This window comes from Ammodytes marinus (assembly GCF_949987685.1).
Source record: "Ammodytes marinus genome assembly, chromosome: 19".
In the NCBI taxonomy this organism is placed as follows: Eukaryota; Metazoa; Chordata; class Actinopteri; order Uranoscopiformes; family Ammodytidae; genus Ammodytes; species Ammodytes marinus.
Genome location: NC_137223.1, coordinates 14,973,443 through 14,994,245, shown reverse-complemented (window position 1 = coordinate 14,994,245; position 20,803 = coordinate 14,973,443). Strand labels below are relative to the sequence as shown.

Below are 20,803 nucleotides of genomic sequence, written 5' to 3'. Positions count from 1 at the left end.
CCCTATACTTTTCTGTGGATTCTTCTCTGTCTACGGGCGTCATGGGTGAAAGAGAAGGAGGACTTGAAGCCTGCACAAAGAGCCCACAATCAGCACATTTAGGAAAGCCTCACAAGACGTCAAACATGTGACATTCTGGCCGTTAGAGGAAAGTTACAAGATTATTCCACAAACTAATTCAAGTACTAACAATAATGAAAATATGTCGCCTGTCTTTGCTTCTTTTTCTCTTGACACTGTATGTAAACTACACGTGAAACCCATACTGTGGGCTGGCTGTGAAGGCCTATTGTTGAATAATAGCTACTAAAGAAATAAAAATAGGGACAGGAACATGTAAATGAATAAGCAACAAAAAAATACATAGGGTTCCACTCTATGTATGTACTCTATTGCAGATCATTCAACAAGGCAACATGGCAAAATAACAGTGACTGTGCTAAGCTTTTTTTGTTTCTTTTTTAGTTTGTCATGTGTTTAATAGGCCTATACATTTTTATGTGGCAGACATTTGCCTTACACAGTTAGACATCAATAAGGCCGTGTTCCATTTAGCAGTCCTCTGCATTATCTGAATCGCCAGTGAAAGAAATAGTATTAAGTTATTGTGTTACAAACTATTGGGATCTGACTTTTTTAGTCTCTTTTTCTTTAAAGCAAAGTGTGTTTAGCTACCTTAGTTTAGGGCGTTTACCCCACAAGTAGCCTATGCCTAGTGCATTGGATGAGAAAAAAAGCTGTGATTACCTTCTCTCACGGCAACAAATTAGACTACAGCCATTTTAGTATTTGCGTAGGCCTAACTACTTTGCATTGCTTCTTCTTCCAGACACACTTGAAAAGTGGAGGGCATGATGTCAGAACACTTGCTCTGGTTTGTATAAACGCCACAGTCAGGCAAACATCACCCAACAGTGACACGAGACGTTAACTATTTAAGTGCAGGTCCTAAAGTATTGAATTATTGTTATCCACCATAGGCTACTTCTTCTTAGATCATCTGCCGTTTTTCTAGCTCTATCTCCTCTCGCACCATTACGCGCAGAAATTGATCACTAAGCACTAGGGCAGCGGTCGGGAACCTATGGCTCGCGAGCCATATGGCTCTTCCGGTGACGGTATATGGCTCCCAGACAATTTTGAGTTGGAAAAATAAATAAATAAAAAATAATCAGTTTGGAACTGATTTTAAAATACTTGTGATATTTCTTAATAATACTGTGTCATTTTAAAGTGAACAGAAATTAGTTTTGAAGATACATTTCATGGGTCACGGGTCGGGTTTGGGAACCAATGGCTCGCGAGCATGTCCGGGTCATTGTAAAGGTGAAGACTAGCAATTAGCAACAAAAACAAAACAACACATTTTATCAGATAGCCAACTAGTTTATCCGCTTCAACCCTTGTAACGGAAAAGATGGCGAAAAGAAAAAAAGACGATGATTACCGTGCATTCCAGGCTGCGTGGACAGAGGAATTTGCATTTGTGGAGAGAGCAGGATCTGCGGTATGTCTAATATGCAATGATAAAATTGCATCGATGAAACGGTCAAATATAAAGCCTCAACGCCTGCATGAAGCTCAACCTCACCACGTACCTATGAACCAGACTACAAGGCCATCGGCAAAACCATGCAACACCAGAAGTCGCATTAAAAGTAAGACATATTTAATTTATTATATGTTAAAAATACAATATGGCTCTCAATGAAATATATTTAGAAATATTTGGGTTTTAAGGCTCTCCCAGTCAAAAAGGTTCCCGACCTCTGCACTAGGGGAATGAGTTACAGATGTCCCTAAAAGATTAGTAGGATAGCTTGAAAAACATGGCCGCCATTGACCAAAACGTTTATGCAGGGGCGGGGCTTAGCAGCTAATTGCCCCTAAGTCATTGACTACTATGGCCTACTATTGGCCTACTATCATCATAAAAGGTGCTGGATATGTGCAGAACACGTGTGGTAGCATGTCCCCCAGGGTTTAACAAGATTAACCCATACGGGGCGCCGCAAATGCGAAAACAGGCAGGTTTGACAGGCCACGCCCCTTGCCCTCTGACTGATTGATTTGAAATTTCTTACACACGTAAAAAAAAAACGTATTCTTCCGTTGTCTCTGACACAGACCATTATGTGGCCACCACGAGGGGGCGCAGTGTAGCCTACCATGCTACCCCTGCTAAGAAAAAAAGAAGAAAACAGTGATGTTGCTATGACAACCAGCGGGACGGGGTTTGTTGTCATCAGCAACCAAACCAGCGTTCGGGACCTGAAGGTTTTGGTTAGTTGTTATGCTAGGAAGAAGGTAGCAGGTAGTTTAAAAACACCAGCTAACGTTAAGGTAATTTCATTTTAAGCTAAAAAGTAGTTTTACGTCAACAATGGACTCAAATTCGTTGTACTATTCTTTGGAGCTCGTTGCGGGTAGCGGCTGCACTTTGAACGTTGAGCGGAGAACCGCTCTTCAGACTTCCTTGGTGATCCTGAAGAAAAACTACAAGTTCCACCGAGTCTTATTTTGGGGCAAAATATTGGGAGTAAAGGATGATTATTTTATCGCACAGGGGAGAGGAGAAGATGAGATGACGGATAAAAAGAGTCTCTATAGGTAAGATAGCCTCAACCCTTTGTTACTGTGTCTTCCGTTGGACAGTGTGACAGTATAGGCCTACCTGTTTGTGTCCTTTTGTCTGTTGTCTCCAGCTTCAACTGCATGGACTGGTTCCTGATCCCCCCTGCCACGGACTCCATGATTGCTGAGGTGTCCAAAGCTGCAAAGGGTCGCTTCATAGGAGACCCCTCATACGTGTATGAGCATATTTATACACAGATCATCCGACAAGGAGAGGATGACGAGACGGAGGAAGAAATAGTGGTCAGTATGATCAATAGGCTAGGCCTACTGTGTAGTTGTATATAGTGTGAAAATGTTGAGCTGTGGGATTAAATTCAAAAGCAAGTCTTTTCCTCACATAGAGCCATGTCCATGTCAATTAAGTGATAGGTCTATTATAGTATTCAGAAGACTAGTAGGCTACTTGATGAGACATACCGTACCAAGTGTTGTATTCAGTAGCACAGCATTGGAGTAACAACAAAAAAGTTAAATTTACCTTAAGGTAGCCAGATAATATTTAAAAAAAATCAGCACAGCATTATACAGTTGACATATTAATAAAAAAATAAAAAAAATCAAGGATGCTATCCTGGACCAAATATCACATTCAGAAAAAACAAAAACTGCATTAGAGAAAATGTCCTACCTTTTTCCACAGATAATTTATGCCTCACAATTTCCAATCAGCTATAATTGCAAAGAAGAAAAAGTGCTTAAGATAACTGCAGTCTTGAGTGTTGAATCTGTAGTTGTGAAATTCCAGCGTAGTGAGGGGCAGTTCTCGGTTTCAGACCAAAGTCAAGGAGGAGAGCAGGCTTGCAGTGACAGTTCATCAGATCAACGAGGAAGTGTCCGTGGTACCAAGAGGTGCCTTCGTCAAGAGTCCACATGGCCTCGTCCAGACCAACTGTAGCTTTGGTGGTAAATATACTGTCTTTGCGGTGTGTTTTCTGCAGCCTGTCTGACCCCAAAGTGTTTGCAAAAATTATGGTTAAAATGTTGTAATTAATTTAATATTGACAGATAATGAAAAAAAAAGTAGGATCTTTCTTTTAACTCTAATCAAAATGATGTGGTTAAAACATAAGCATTAACCACATCATTCCACTGTATAATTGCAACATCAATTGTTTTAAAAAAACATGTCTGCCACTGTGCAACGTTCCTCAGGTCTGTCCCATTCTGAAGCAGGGAAGCTTGACAACTTCCTTCACTTCAGCAAACCAAAGAATCTGAAGAAGAAATCCATCCTGGAAATGGGGGATCTGAACTCAGCTATCGACTTCCTGGATGTACTGAGTGACGACATTCCTGAAGGTGAAACTTCACAGTTCAGTCTACCCAACAATCTAACCCATGTCACCAGTTATCACATAGTTATTACATCACCTAACAAACAAATATTAGAAGATGTGTTGCAAGTATTGAGGTACCTGAACACATCTACACCTGTTTTCATTTTATTAATACTGGTCTCTGAGGTTTTGAAAAGAAAGCTACAGTATATCAAACCAGTGCAGAAAAAGGACCCAAGTGTTATTAAGGCCTTAACAGTGCAAGAAGTACATTAGTTTTTTTTAGTGTGACCCAACTACCTTGCATGCTACATTACAATGCAATGATCTGTGATTTTTGCACAAGTCATTATGGCGATTCCACTGACCGAAAGTTCGGAGGGGAGTCTTTACAGTGGAAAAATGGATATCGTAACAGTAATATGGTTGGAATAGCAGGGCTAAACTGATTGGATAAAGTCCTAAAACTCCTGATGTCTGCCAGATGAAAAACTTTTTTTCTGGAAATGAGTTGGAAGAATTTCCCTTTAACTTTGCTTCATTGAGTTTTTGCATACACTGGTCTGATTGGCATCGAGATATTCTGGGCTGTTGGATTCAGGGCCCACCTACCGAGTCAGGCCTCATGTTCCTCTTGGGGAAATGAACCATCATTCCACTGGTCATCATTTCCCCACGAAACTGAGTAAGATAAAAACCAGGACAGAAAGCAGTGACTGGGAAGACCAGAGGACCACCAGAAAACAGACCGATGTTAAGTATATTGTGATTGTTCCCATCTGTAAGAAACCCAACTAAAACAATTCAAGAAATAATAATAGCGTGTTTTAGCCAATTTATGAGAACATACTTCAAATTACTATCCAAGGCAGGTTTTAAGGGCACTACAACGACAAACTTGCCGAGACTTGTTTTCTTGAGCTAGCTTTGCCTATAATTTTTTTTTGTGTCAAATATATAATTGCGTGGTAAAAAAAAAAAGCACAGACACTTCAGCTTGTGTACAGAACACGTTAGACAAATCAGACCTAGGAGGCAAATAATAAGCAAACTAAAAATACTGTTAATAGAATAGTGTGTTTAGGGCGGTTTCTTTGCTGGATGCACTCCAGGCCTCGGTGAATGTAGATACAGAGGCGCTCTGATGTAAACGTGTGTGTGAGAATAAAAAAATGTTTAGCGCCCCATGGCCAGACAAGCAACAGATGTCGGATTTAAGAGGGCTTCCTCTTGTGTATATGTTTGTGTGTGTTCCTTTGAGTTGATACGGATGTCAGCAGTGTCATCACTGCAGCAGACATTACACAGCTGCCTCAACGCCACACTCACTGCAGCCGCTTCAACAGCAGATCGCATGCATTTGCTGAAAAGGAGTAAGCGTTAACTTTGTTTTAATAGGACTCTGGGGCACATGCAGTATGATGCATCTCCATCTAAAGACAGGTGATTCCCTATGAGACCCTGAGTTGGGCTCCCCCTCTTTTCCACAACAATGCAGCAAACTGTTTCCAGCTCCTGCTTTATGGCTTTACATTTCGCCTCCTGCACAAGTACAGCTATAACCTGGACACCACATGTTTCATAAATCATACCCGAATCTTGAGTTAGGTCAAGCTTTTACTTGAAGAGATGAAAAAGTGGTGCAAAAACTGTCTATCAACCGGCTTTAATGTTATTGACATAGTAGCAGATCCAGTTCATATTCTCAATTCCCTGCATCTCGGGTTTATGGTCACACCCAAACATGGCAAAACCGGTTTTGACAGTAATCACAGCACCCAGGGCTTTCTTATAGGAGTATCCTTTGGTTGCCTCTAGCATGCGAATCGTATAATCTCCTTGGACTGAAAAGAAAGATTACTGCAGCCTCCGTTTCAACTCAGCACAACTGGTGCAGTCAGAGAACATGACGTGGTAGCCTCCTGCACTTAACATCAATTGTTTACAACAACTCTTTCTTTGTTTGTGCGTAGGATCGTGGAGTCTTCAGTTTGAGAGTGCTAGCAAAGTGTGCGTGCTTCGCAGCCTACTGTGGCTCGGCCTGACCTTCTACCATGTGCCAATGACGCCACAGCATGGCTACATCTATATCGGTGATGGGACCAAGAATTTGGACCTACCATTCATGCTGTAAAAAGTGACATCTTATACATAATTCTAGCTAAAATGTTTCTCTGTTCTTCGTCAAACTCGTGAAATGTAATCCACGCTAACATGAACTTAATGCTCATAATATCTTAAAACAAATAAACTAAAGTACAGTCGTGCGGTGTGTGTGTCTACAAGCTCTTTGTTCAATTTAGTTCTCATGCACAAAAGCTAGTCCTCTACAGTAAACACATGTTGAGAGCATTTTATTTGCACATCTGTGTTGCCTTGGAGTATACACAGTCAACGTACCACCTACTGTGAAACTGTAACACTGACCCAACTTGATTCTCACATGGAGTTGTCAGAGTGTTCACTTCAAGGGCTTTTTGAAAATCAACAGCGACAGGATAGATGGTTCTGGGTAGGGCCTAGCATGAATCATTGATAGCGTGACACAGCTTAATAAACAAGAGGTTGAATAAATACAGATGGATAAAGCTTTTACGCCTTTTCCCAAGGCGGTATGACAAAAGTCAATCGCATTGGAACTACATCCTTGAAGAAAAGGGCCCACCCAATCTCCAGTCCAGTTGCTGCACCGATTTGTCAGGCTTTCTATCCTTCAGTGTTTTAGGGAAAGGGGCTTGACGCCGTAACACACATTGTCCTGGAGTGCTGGGTGTCCAACAGACATGCGCCTCTTAGACCACTTAAGTCCCCTTTTGTAGATTGGTTTCACAGAGTCAATGGACCAGCGTGTCAGGTATCTGTACAATAAACATAATAGAATTATTGCAGTGGGACTGGTGCTTGCGATTGATCGATAGAGGTGACACATGAATACATTTTACCTGTTAAGTTGTTGCTTGGGCCTCTTTGGGACATGGTCCTCTGGAAGTTTAGGTCTGTGGTCAGGCAGCAGACCTTGATAACAAAAAAAAAAACACATTCATGTACTCTGTTTTTTATTTGCGTTTTTTTATTAGACAGATTTTGGAGAGAGTTTAAAAGTGCTACGCAGAGAATGGACCACGGGTCAGATTCGAACCCAATGAGAACTGAGCCTCTAGGGGGACACTTTAACCACTTCACCACAGACCCTCCCATGTACTTTGTTTTAATGTAACAGCCAATTGTCTGTAAACAAAATCTGAAGAAGAACTTACACAGTTGAATTAACACTTTATCAGCCTTGTTGTCTGAAATCAAAGCCCATCTTATCTCAGTCTGAGTGAGAGGGTAACAGTATTAAGTGTGTGCAAGTGTTTACAATGAAACCAATCATTTAATTTGCAGCCCTGAGAAGTCAATATTCACAGAAGCAACACAGGCAGAAAAAGATGCTGCTTCAATATTTCGGTCTGCAATAAATATGTAGTTTGGAGATTTTTTTGCCCAGTTGGTACAACTTCTTTTACAATTTTGACAGGGTCAGAATCTCTAGCTAAGTCTATTCAAATCATTGCAAATTTGTAACATAATGTGGCAAACAGACGTCGACTGTCATTTGACTTTGGAGCGGGTGAGGATTTAAATACATAGGGCAGGCAGGCGGTAACACTGACCTGCTCTCTGGGCCATCTGCACACAGGCGATCATCTTGCGATGCTCCTCTGAACAGAGACCAGTGATTCTCCTGGGCAACATCCCTCCGTCTGCCCGGATGAACTGACTGAGCAGCAACACATCCTGGAGGGAGGAAAACCAGGACCTTTAGAAAACAGCTCAAAATCTTTCCATGCCTGAGATCATTTGTTCCATTACATCACATGCCTGTGGGCCATTTACCGTGTAGTTGTATTTCTGCTGCAGGTTCCATCTGTAGATAGGACACTTGGCCGTGGGGTTTGGAGGCTGTGGTGCTGCTGGAGTGTCCAGTATTTGTCCCTCAACCTGACGGACAGTTAGTATAGTAATAAAAAGCTATTGTAGGCTCTTTGTCAAGTTCACTTAATATTTACACGGACTGGTAAATAGACTGCATTTATGTAGCACTTTTTTCCAAAGGGCTCTACATTGGCCGATTGCACCAGCTACTGTACAGAGTGCAAGCTAACCATCGGGAGCAATTTGGGGTTCAGTGTCCTGCCCAGTGACACTTTTATATGTGTGACATTAATGAAGCTAGCAGGAGAAGGGGATCGAACCGCATGTGATCAGTGGACCTGCTTAGCTTCAGCACCCCTTCATGTGCAGAAATATTCATCTTAATTCTAAGCTGACAACCTTGAAATGTCAAAGCTGTATCCACAAATTAAACGCTTATAGGATAAACCTGCTACTCCAGTCCTCACCTACATGAGAAAAAAGGTTTTCCTACATTAGTTGCATACCAACAGTGATCATTTATAAACACAGACCATATAAATAAACTATTTTATTTTTGTGTATGATTCTTCGCTGAATTGTATGTATTGCACTGTGTTTTCTGCTTTCAATTCATTTACACATCCACACACTCAACATTACATCATTGCTGCTTGTGGTAAGAGTGTCTGTAAAAAATAGCAGCACATTTTTATTTTCTTTGGGTTTTAAATTAGATTAATTGGAAAATAGCCAGATTTATAAAAGCAATAGTATAAATACATCACGCGGGTATTTCTGCTCACCACATTAATTAAAAATACTTTTTTTGACAGAACATGTCATGATGCATAAAAAGCATGCAGAGCCTGTTTTCACTTACAGTTGTTGTTTTAGCCTCTTGCTTCTCCACCACTGTAAAACAGACATTGCATGAAGTTAAAATAAATACATATAATACTGCTTGACAACAACATTATGACGAACCTTTTCTATAAATGTGATGCTATCATCAGAACTGTAGCTTAATCAGAATTCACATACAATCACTTTAGTTGCAATGAGCCTGACTGATAATGTGGTTGCATAAAGGTTTAGTACCTTCATTATTAAGTTATAAAATGTCAAATATGTGTTAAGCCTACTACAAAATGCAGATTAATAACTAAATGAAAAGATTCCAAGAGGGAAAGATAACCTCAGCAGATGCATTCATAGCAAAAAGATGAGTTTGTTTTATTTGTGTTCCACGTTTACATGCCTGGAAGCTCTGTTAACGTTTCTGGGCTGCAGTCTCACCTTGGCGGATGCCTCGGCTCTGAATGGTGAAAGCCGGTAGCTGGGGAACATTTATCCTCTGTTGAAGCTTCAAGTTCGTTCCTGTGGCATTTAATTTCAAGCCTGAAAACGAGGTACATACAGACCTCAACACACTGCGGGCTGCCATGTTTAATTCCTGACCTTCGTCTTCGTCTCTTCCTGTCTCGTAGTCTCGCGAGAATAAAAAAAGGGAACAGCGACACACTCGGTGAAGACTATTTGACATGCTCAACATTCACAAAAGCAGTTGTTGGCATTGGCAATGTAATTATTTGTTCTCAGACTCAATTCAACAGTGCAATATAATAGATAATTCAATAAAAATAATCTATCTATCTGTCTAGAATACTAGAATGGATATATGTAGCAGTATGTCTAATTTTGCAGTAATTGACCACTTATTACACTTAGAGCAATATAATACCATTTCCACAGAAATAAATTAACACTAGGCTACTATTACTATTGTCCCCCCATATCCTATCTGACATTTGTTAGTGTTAAATGAACTGGCCTGATTAAAATTGTTGCACTGACATTGGACATTGCTTTTCGGTTCTAGATCGATATGATTATAGCTACACTTTATGATGATTAAAATCTTTGCCTCAAAGGGAAACACAGTGTGAGCCAAGATCTAAAGAATATTAGGTAATTACATCTTCCCAATTGCAGCACCACATTTAAAAAAAATAAACACACGAGGGAAAAGCAATGAAGACATGGCATTAAAAAAACAGAACAAAAAAATAGGAAGGGGTGACATTGACACAGACATTGCAGAGCTGGAGAGATGTTTCTAAGCCCTGAGAGGAGATAGTGTGAAACTGGAATGTATTTGTCTTCAAGGAAGATTTACTGTAAACCTAACGTGCCAGCACAGGGGGAAAAATAAATCCTGCCGACTATGCGATCAACTGCAGCATGTACGTATCTTTGGATCCTACAGATTCTTTCATCCTTGAGTTGTTTAAGTTTAGATGCTCACAGTTCACAACAAAGATAGGGTTGCTGTTCATATCTCTTTCATAGCGTGCTCATCAGATGAGAGTATGAGAGGCACCTAGAGGAGCAGTGTAGGAACATGCCAAACTTTTGTTGCAGAAAAATGAAGATACAAGGAGATTCTTCGTGCCCAGATAAAGAGACTGTGTGTGATAATCTTATCGTGAGAACACTATGCCATTGTCCAGTTTTTCGTGTTTTTGTTTGCTGTTTTGCGAGATTTATCTCCTGGCTTCATCTGTTCTCATAAAAAAAATAGCATTAAGAAAGCCAGGCCAGGCCATGCTGCAACAACAGATCTGCTTAAAAAAGTCCCCTCATATACAATAAACAAAAACAATTATGGAACCTATTCGTGTTGAAATTAGAGCTGTGTGATGAACTGAAGCATAACCCTCATGATACACATTGTCTTCTTACAGTACATAGATCTCAATGTTTCAAACTAAATCTAGTAAAAAATGTATATGAAACATTTAGTTAGCATGAACTTCAATGTATGCATCGCAATCTCTCTCATTTCTGTGGTCCTCCTCTTCAAGAGGCCAAACAACAGGATGACAATTTGCGTGAGGATAGAAGGTAGACCCAGCCATGTTAAAGTGACAGTACACTGTTTGGTTTCTGACCACTAGTTGCTCTATAGAGGCGCGTTTCTACAAGTGTATTTGTATCATGCATGCATAGGAGGATGCACATGAATGAGTGTAAGCGCACAGGTATCCTGTTACACATGTATGCAATGCCAACAGTTTCCCTTTATTGCACTGATTGACAGATTGACGTGATGAAACATAGCAATGCACCAGCATAGGCAACAAAGAAAAAGACTGCAAGCTATGAATCATAAATGTAAACAATGGTTTCTAAAGAAAAATCATGAGGATACAAATTCACTGAACATATGTGTTGGACCTCAAGGCTACACACGCTGCATTTTGGTTTGAAACACACCAGAGCAAATTTGGTTTGGAAACTCAGGGCACCTAGTGAAACTTTAAAAAGAAAATGTTTTCTTTAAATAGAGATATAAAGGGTATGGACAGGGAACACCCTAGTCACTTATTTGTTTTGGGTTGTTAAAAAATGTATTGGTATAAGGGAAGTTATTGTTTCTCATATGTATGTTATTCACATAACATGACAATTCCAGCAAAAATTGAATTGAAAATTGAAATTGTGCCAGCATATAACATCGACATTTGAGCCAACCATAGCAGAGACATTTGTGTGTCTCTGCCATGGTTGGCTCAGCATAGTGAGTTGTGAATGCAGAAGGGTTAGGTCATGTCACCATCATGATTGTCTGGTTTCATGGCCAAAAATGTGAACCATTTCTCAAATGCCATCCAAACTGTGGATCCTAATAGAGCTGCACACACTGAGATGCAAATCTCAGTCTTTGGTGTTTGTCTCGTCTATGGAGCAGAGAGCAGAATAGAGATTACCGTCACCCTGATACCACAAAGGAACCATTGTCTCAATGATCAGGTCCCTTCGTCAAGGACACTTAAGCAGTCACATTCCTTGAGTGAAGCCCCAAAAAATGGCATTTAAAGTGTCTGGCCACCTCCTCACAGGCTTTGATATTCAAATGAAACATGGCCTTGTACAAACAGGCGCCTCAGCTGAGGAAGAGGAGGGGGGAGAGTAAATCAGATAGGATTTCCCTCAGATGAAAAGAGCTCCTCTGACATTTTCACAGCGAGTGCTGAGGGACACTGAAGCAATGTTGGTCCGATGTCATGGTGGGAAGTTATTGCTGTGTGGAAAAGGTTAGCATCTTCTTCACCCCTGCTTCTCTGGATAAACTGCTACAAGCACAACATGGAGCGAGCAGAAGAGCTGGGACCAGAGCGAAGAAAAGTGGGCACCAAAACCCATCCAGCCCACCCTGCCGCATTCCCCTTATTGTTGTCACGCTGGTCAGTTTGTTTAATGTTTTGGTTAAGACTGAAGGGCCCCCGCCAGTGATAGCTTTTGCTCAAGAGTCTAAACACAAAGGGCTCTGCGAGAGGGCCACAACAGCGACACAGCGGAATCCGAGAAGTCACATTTTAATTACAATCTGACTCTAGTGGCACAGGTTTCTAACTCCTCTCTCTATTTGAGTGGGGAATATTTTGCTCAGTGAGAACCGTCAAACGTTTTTCGACAGAACGTCTCATTCCCATGCGAGATGGAATGTGTGGATTTGCTGCCATCCGAATTGATGGGCACGGTCTGGTATGCAATTAAGGCATAGCTGTCACTAAGAGGCTTTCCTGGGTGATTAACTTGTAAGGGCTGTTGCATCCAAGGAAGTCAACTGAACACAATTAGCCTATTTCAAGGGAATGAGTTAAAGTCAAAGTGCCCCCACTGCTCGTAAAATGAGGTGAGAAGGAAGACGTTGGCCAAAGCAGACAAGTGGAAACAGAGGCGCAGGTTTCATCGTCCGCGGGGGCGGGTGTCAATGTTAAGAGTGACATCGGGTGTGCATTGATCGCTCTGATGTTGGGTAAAGCTTTTTCTAGCGAGTGACATGAATCCCTATCCGTCCTAGAAGCAAACAACCCTCCCACCCCAATCTCTTCTTTCCTCAGCCCTCTCTCTCACTCACCATCTACCCTTCCAGCAATTCCTTTGGCGTACGTGCTAAATGGCACTGGCTTCTTCAACAAATTCACTGGCCTTTGAAGAGGCTCTTATCCCCGCTTTTTCTTCCGCTCGGACCTGAGAGAGTACTGCTTTCCATACCCTCACACACACAAACACACACACACACACACACACACACACGCACACACACACACACACACACACACACACACACACACACACACACACACACACACACACACACACACACACACACACACACACATATTCACCCTAGCAAGTAAATACAAATACACAAACAAACACATGCTCCCCCTGCATCTGTTGTTCTCATTTGCACACTTGATGTATGCACCATAGAATCGAAACAATTTTCATGCAGGTTGCATTGCCATTGAAACAATAGCTCCTTGGGCTTCGGAGTGGTCCACTCCAAATGTTTCTTTGCATTTAGTTCTCTCCCTTTTGCATTTTTGCCTCTCGCTGGGATGTCGTTTTTGTTTTAGTTCGGAACTGGCGCTGCACCTCCTGAGGTCTCCGGTGGAGTTGTGTTTGTCCGACCTTTTGAAGGGTCACCCCCAGTGGTCAGGAACAAGGAAGTCAATTAAAGCAGGAGATGAAAACGAAGAGGAAAACGAAGAGACAACTAACGGCTAAACTTAGGCTGTGAATTTTTCCCCCCTCCATCTGTTTTAGATGAAAGAAGCATGTTTCCTGTTGGAACAACAACCAGTGATTCATATAAGCTCAGAAGGATGTTTTAACGTGATACATGACCATCTCCTGCTGTGCTGATTTGTGCAGCGCTGCCCGGATCAGTTTCCCACCATGGCTGCCTCTGCTCTTAACGTCCTCCGTGTGCAAGTTGCCATGACGCCTGCAGCGGCATTCTCCCATAGGCCAGATGGTTTCCAGTGAACTTCAGTCCCTTTCACTAGAAAGGCTGTCTACAGGTGGCCATGTGACTTATGAGGTGACCATTTATGTGAAAGGAGCTGCTACTTTTTTTGTTCTTCTCGAATTACAAATGTTTCATCCCACTCGACATCCTACTTACAATATATGCACAGATTTTAATCTTCAGATTTATTCATGTTTACCTGATCTTCTTGGTCAGATGCAAGCTGTAAACACAGAACTGACATAATATCACTCTATAAAGTTGATGTGGTCTTATAAAGTCTAAAGCAAACAGTGGAATATCCACTCTCCTTTAAGCTCTGTTTTGGTCTCCACCAACACATCGGTGAAACATCTGGTTCTTTTGATGTGAAATGCTCCATGAGTTAACCAGCTAGATGCTAATTGTGTCAATATATTGCAGGATGAAATGACCAAATAGCTTTTTGCTGAAAAAAAAGCTTGCTGCTGTGATTTAAACCGATACTGACCCGTCCTGTGCTATGAGAATGAATCAAAATGAGATGAAATATTCTTCCAAGAGCTGGGTGGAACTTCAGAATCTTCATGCTCATCACTTTGAAAGGCCCATTTCACATTACACAACGCCATTCCATTGTCTACATCAAAAACATTGGTTAGAGCCGCTTTAAGACAGTTTGACCCGAATCTATGATAGTTTGGCTCTGGTAATGTGTTGCCATGGTGCTTGTTGAGTAAGCTGTTTGCAGCTAAACAAATTCCAGGGTTCTTGGCCGATGCTGAGCGTAGCTACTTCTTACCAGGTGTCACTTCATACTGGGGTTATTGTTTGGCTATTGATCGACATGAAAATGTTGCTTTTATTGACATTACCATCTCACATCCCTCTTGCCTGTGAACTCACATGCTTATTTCACCACTTCATTCGGTGCCATTCATTCCCCCTTTGAAATTCATGTCAAATTCCATTGTGAAGTCAGTTTACTTTAAAGCTTGTCTATGTCCCCTAACTTCACATACTTTTTTCAGCAAAATGTGGACTTGTTGACCTACACTGTATACAAACTCTATGAAGTACAACACACAGTTGGGTTAATAGTATATACAACTTAATATTTTATTGAAATATAAGGACATTTCTATACTGATTTCACTAGTTGATAGCAAAACTCGGGTTGGAAAAGGTTGTGTGGGGCGACCTTCAAGTTGAAGTGAGAACCACAGATATCTTACTGCTTTAGTCTATACAACTCCTATAAGTGAACCACACCTGGCTTGTAAAGAAAACAAGGTGTTATACGAGAGCACTTCATCACTTTCCTTGCCCCTAATTAGTCTGCCTTCTTTTTCTTTGACTCCTCTGCAGAGTGAATGTATCAAATGGTATACTGTAGAAATGCATGAAGAAGCCGGCTAAAGTGTAGACAGGTGGAGCCCAGCAGGGGGCGGTGGTGATTGTCAGGTGCAGCATCGCTCTGGCACTGTTTTAACTGCACCTCCAAGCAGACAGTTAGTAAGCCAGGGAGACCTTGATGATTGAATAATGACATACATTCACCCAAATGTTATCAAGGACACTATAGAGAGTTTTAACAACCTACAGGCCACAAAAGTTCAGTTAGTACAATAGGGCAACTGAGGTACTACTCATGTCAAGTCAAATCAGAACACAAGGTATTTTGTACCTTGTGTTGTACCAGTACTACTACTGCTTTAATACTAGTCATACTCCTCATACATAAACTGTCTGTGTTCCACAAATATAAAGTAAATGAATAACCTATGAAGAAATAACAGATCTGCATATCTACAACTTGAATTAAATAGAGAAGAGTTAATGAATTTTCCTCCAGAGCGATGTGTGTTCAGACCTAGGGAGCCCCCCCCCCCATCAGAGAGACATGTTATGTGGGCTCCCTGATGGGGAACATGATCTTTGTCCCTTGTTCTCTTCCTTTCCCAGTTGGGGGTCATTCATGAAAACAACTTGAGACCGTCTTTTTTTCTCATTTTTACTACCCTCTTTTTTTGTGTATTTTTAACACCATGTCCAATACATCTTAACCTCCTGAGAGAGAATGTAAAAACCTTTTTTCTGTGTGTGTGTGTGTGTGTGTGTGTGTGTGTGTGTGTGTGTGTGTGTGTGTGTGTGTGTGTGTGTGTCCGGTCCGCCTTGCCATGGTGAGAAGAAGCAATACAGTGAACAGCAATCAGTCAAGGGTTTCTCCAGTCTTTATGCATTGGGCTTAATTAGGAGACTTTTTCTCGACACAATGAGACATGATGCAACAAAAGAGTGGACGATGAAAAGAGGCAAACCTGAAGTCCTTCCATCATCCATTCACTAGTATGTATAAGGACTGGGCAGTCAAATACAAGGCAAACTCTCCAGTAAAATTCCATGGCTGGCAAACACAGGACTTAACAGTCAGAGAGGAAGAGCTGCTTCTTCCAAGGAACTGCTTTATAATGCAGTACAAGAACACTCACATGTTTAATTATTTTTATTCACGCCACATAAAAACATCTAATGGTGAACTTCATGTTTGTTTGTTTTTTTACCTGAGTAACTTGTGGTATGTTTCATGGTCAAATGTTACAGGTTAATAGCCATGTTTCAGTTTGCTGCCATCCACCGACTGGGTTTTGCTTTGAAGTGAGGCTATGAAACTTTTGCAGCCATTGGCACCTCAGTGTATTTCCAACCAGATTATTGTATTATCAACTTTAGTGCATTTTAATTCATCTGCATTAAATTGCATTGATGCGATTGTTCATGAATATTTCGATTATATTCTCTTGTTGGAAACGAAGAATCGAAAGCCAAACCAAGGAGATTAACCTTTTATCACCCTTCAATATGTTTCTGGTAATTTTATTTATTTTGTCTCTGAAAAAGCCTCAGTGTTTAACATCTTGCTGACTTAGAATAGCACATTAATTCCCATAATGGAAAGACAAGCAAGAAATACTGTCCAAAGGAACAACTTGGAAAAGGAACAAGTCAATGTTGTGATTAATATATCCCCTACAGCTCACAAGACTCACAGTGATCACTCAGCCGGCCCAGACATCTGTAAATATACAAAGAGGAAGGTGTAAACTGTGTAAAACATTGTGAAAATCTAATTACATTTGATTGGATAACATGTTTAGCCTTCCAAACCACACAGTTGGCTGCTTAGGCTCAGAAAAAGCAGACTTTCTTTTCCCCTGCTGAAACATTGTTTTAAAAAATCTGTCCAACTGGCAAGAGCCCATTTACAAATGTGGGATGTTTTCCATTTGTTGTGGTACTAAGCACAATGATCCCAAGCAACCGGGAGCTCACCAGGGACCTTCATGGGCCGTGATGGAGGACTTTAAGGAAAAGGAATAAAAGAGGCGAGTGAACACAACAGTGAGGAAACACAGAAACACCATGGAAGCACAAACAGAAAGTCCTCTCAGCTGATTTAAGTCTCTTTATATCCAATAAACACCCCGTAGTCAGAGTATCCCCATATGCTCGTTCAGGGAAAATAATCACAAAGGAATCAAAGACTCTGGTCCCTCATGTCCCTTATATACAGTATATTTGATCAGTGTCATGTACTCTTTCATGTTTCTGACCCTACAGCTGTAAAAGACAAGGGATATCTACCTGTGTTTTTTTTTCTTAGCAAGGGCGATCTCTCTGAGTACATTGTTCACTAATTAATGTAACATATAGACCTGAACAAAGAGTCCTGGCTGCTAAAATTAGTCTCTTATTAAAATATGACTGATACATCTTTGGAAAACTAAGATGTGAGGCTGATATGCCAACATCAGTATGCTAACATGTACCTCTTGTATGCCAACTTGCTGATGTGTAGTATTCACCAATGTTCACCATAATAGTTTAACAAAGATTCAGGAAAATGGAAATGTTGACTTGATAGTGGCACTAGATGATCAAGGGATCATCAACATTACTTTGTATCCTGAGGTGGACATGAATGGCTGTACCAATGCGTAGGACAAACCATTGAATAGCTGTTGAGACATTTAACTCAAAATCACAAATGTTAACCTCATAAGATATTTACTTGATTAAGGGCATGTCTTTGACCTAATGGTGGTGCTAGGGGCAAAGTCAAGGGAACAACAAATGATGCGTTCTCTGGACTCCCGGAATTTCAGTGCAAATATGCATAATTTGTTATTTCAGTCTGTATCAAAGTGGTGGACTGACACCGTAGAGAAAATTGAGAAGAATACATATAAAAAATATATTTAAAAATAGTTTTCGCATTGAATAAATGTTTCTTGGTTTAAATAGTGGGATAATCTTATCTCAGACTGACTTCATGTTTTGTGTTCAGGATGGCTTTTCGTCGACATTGCTCTTTGGCTGCATCTGGATCGTGTCAGCGCTTCACTCCTTACACGAACAATGAGAAAGTTTTCCTTTTTTAAAAGGAGATAGCTCCTTGGAGCGACTGGTGCTCACCTCCTCAGAGAATTTCAGTTTGACAGATTTATATATCCAAACCAAAAGTTTATTATGTGAAAGAACGTTATCAACAAGTTATCACATATACACATTTCCGCCATAAATAACGGTTTGACATTGCTGTATGACTTGTTCCCATCCTCCTGGAGCACATGCCTTTGGTTTATCTGACTTACACAACAATTCACATATATGTAAAGTACATTTTCCATGATCCTGATTGAAGAACTCTTTGTTGCATCAACCACTCCACCTGTTAGAAGTTAAGGAGATCTATCCAATGTTTTTCCAAGTGTTCTGTATGATCAAAACACTACTGGAGCTCATCTACAACTGATCCTCAGGAAATCTGCAGATATTTGATCTGATGAAGATCTCTTTTAAAGTTCAAAAAGGGTCTTGTGTCTGTGATCCATGCAGAGCCAAAAATGTAATGAGAGATGGAAAAAAAGCTATGCCACTAAAAGTTAGAGACAGTAATTAGACACTTGTTTGTACTTTTGTATATACATAAAAGCATTGATTTAAGTTTACATCCCAGTGGACTTAATTCATAATTGGTGGACTTTCTATAATTTTCTTGGTAAAACTATTGATTAAGTTCATTATTTTATTTATTTTTTGGCTTTTTTTTTAATGCTTTATTGATAGTGTAGAGACAGAGTTGAAATGGGGCAGAGAGGGGAGAGACATGCAGAGAACGACCGCGGGGTGGAATCGAACCCGGATCCGCTGCTGGCCGAGGCCCATGGGGGGGACGCCCTACCAACTGAGCTAAGGGCGCCCCCCTATTAAGTTAATTCATTCATTCAAAAACTCATGTTTGAAATAACCAAGAGAAGACATACACTTGAACTAACTTTACATTTTAGGAACTGCACTCATTCACTTTCATGCTGGGAGTAACATGGAAATATTGCCACAGCCAGCAGCAGGTTATCTTAGTTTAGCAAAAACAGGGAAAGAGTTAGCCTAGCTTCTTTTTAAGGTAAATCGATACCAGACTAACAGCACCTATACAGCTATCTAATCGAAAACGTAAATGATCCAATCCAAGAAATGATACAAACCCCTGCAAAGAATCAAGTTGTTGATTTTTTCACTTTTGCTTTTGTTCAACAAAGAAGATATCACATGTAATCTGTGACCTTTAGTTGCTGGTACGTACATATGTACCTTTGTCTGTCTGTCTGTCTGTCTGTCTGTCTGTCCACCAGTCTGAGCCATTCTTGTGAACATGGTTTCTCATTAACGCTTTGAGGGTTTTTCTTCAAACTTTCCAAAAATGTCCAATCTTACTCAAGGAATAACTGATTAGATGTTGGAGGTCAAAAGCCAAGGTCACTGTGAATACATGTCTCATGAACGCTTTGAGGGATTTTTGTCAATTTGGTACAAAATCACATTTTGACTTGAGGATGAACTGCTTAGATTATGGCGGTTAAATGTCAAGGTCACTAGAAAGCATTGCCTACCAACACTGTTATTTCACCTTTTGGCAGTTGTATGCCTCACTGGTGCATAAAACCGCCAGGCAGTTCTAGTTTTTCTTCTCTGACAAGCTTTTTCGTCCTATAACTGGCTGCTCAATCCAGCTGCATATCTACTGAAAAAAAAACACGAGTAGCATCAATCTCCACATCTCTCGGTAACACAGCCAATAAGTGCATTTCTCAAAATGTCCAACTATTCCTGACAGGCAACTATTAGGCCGTTTATGATTAACCCTGTTTTGCACTTTTAGCGTATATGCTTGGTCCATGATGCTTTTTTAACCAGCACAGAATAATGATCCACTGCAATTTGACAGTGTGACCACTACCTCATCCAGTATATCCCAGTCCAGAAAGCTTCCTCCCTGCAGCGGAAATGTGGCTCTGATTATTTGGAGCTGTACATTGAATAAGTTGCAGGTTAAACCTATGGAAGCACAGTAATGTGAAACAGATATACAATATCTTTAACACAACAGGCCACACTTACAAGGAAGACATACTTCTGTCATCATCCAGAAAATCATGTTAAATTCATGCGCCCTGGGCTGTGAACACCACAGTTCAAATCCCAATAGCAGACACCAGTCTCTGAGGACACAGACAGTATTACCTGCCCCTGCCCCCTGAATGAGATTTTTTTCCCTGAAGTAATATCTGCGTAGCCTGAGGCAACAGAGCATTCACTGACAGGATGTATAGAGTTTGCATGCCACCAGTAATAGGATAGTCCAACATCATTAAAGTCCTGCACTGTCAAAATATTTGCAACTTTTCTGCAAGTAAGAGAAGGCTCTACGGTACATTTGGAGGGCTTTATTGTTTCTGACTGCACATATTTGGACAATTTCATTTCACAACTGCACTAGATCCAGGTAAGAAAATATGTTCTACCATTCCAGCAGGTATAATGCGAAAGAGAAAAGAAGCTTAACTATAGTATATCAGTGGGAAATGTGAAAATGTTCTTAATTTTGCATATCAATGATTGGGTCATGTTGAGCTTCCATTTTAATAGTTTATTCTTTTCATTTGGAAGTCTCGTTCAAATAGATCTAGAGTTGGTTGTGTTCTTGGTTGAGTTTTTTCTTTTACTTACTGACAAGTCTTTTATCTTTCTTCTATAAATCCCTTTGAGGCAGGCATTGTCATGATGGTGAATAGATTCAAAATACCTTAACTTGACCTTACATCAACCGTTATGTGTATTCCGG

The 20,803-nt window shown here is 40.6% G+C and overlaps 2 protein-coding genes across 2 annotated transcripts; one reads left to right on the top strand and one right to left on the bottom strand.

The window, feature by feature from the left end:
• Positions 1–2,383: 2,383 nt before the first annotated feature.
• On the top strand, positions 2,384–6,113 carry rsph9 (radial spoke head component 9; the record flags this gene model as incomplete). Its single annotated transcript, XM_080048092.1, has 5 exons — positions 2,384–2,610; positions 2,706–2,877; positions 3,411–3,540; positions 3,790–3,936; positions 5,888–6,113. 5 exons carry the CDS (start codon positions 2,384–2,386, stop codon positions 6,046–6,048), a joined length of 837 nt encoding a protein of 278 aa, XP_079904218.1. The 3' UTR covers positions 6,049–6,113.
• Positions 6,114–6,252: 139 nt separating this feature from the next.
• On the bottom strand, positions 6,253–9,264 carry mrps18a (mitochondrial ribosomal protein S18A). The gene is made up of 6 exons (XM_080048093.1): positions 9,111–9,264; positions 8,695–8,726; positions 7,794–7,898; positions 7,571–7,694; positions 6,857–6,929; positions 6,253–6,772 (listed from the first exon to the last, which is right to left on the bottom strand). The coding sequence occupies exons 1-6, from the start codon at positions 9,256–9,258 to the stop codon at positions 6,628–6,630; spliced, it is 627 nt and encodes a 208-aa protein (XP_079904219.1). The 5' UTR covers positions 9,259–9,264; the 3' UTR covers positions 6,253–6,627.
• Positions 9,265–20,803: the final 11,539 nt, after the last annotated feature.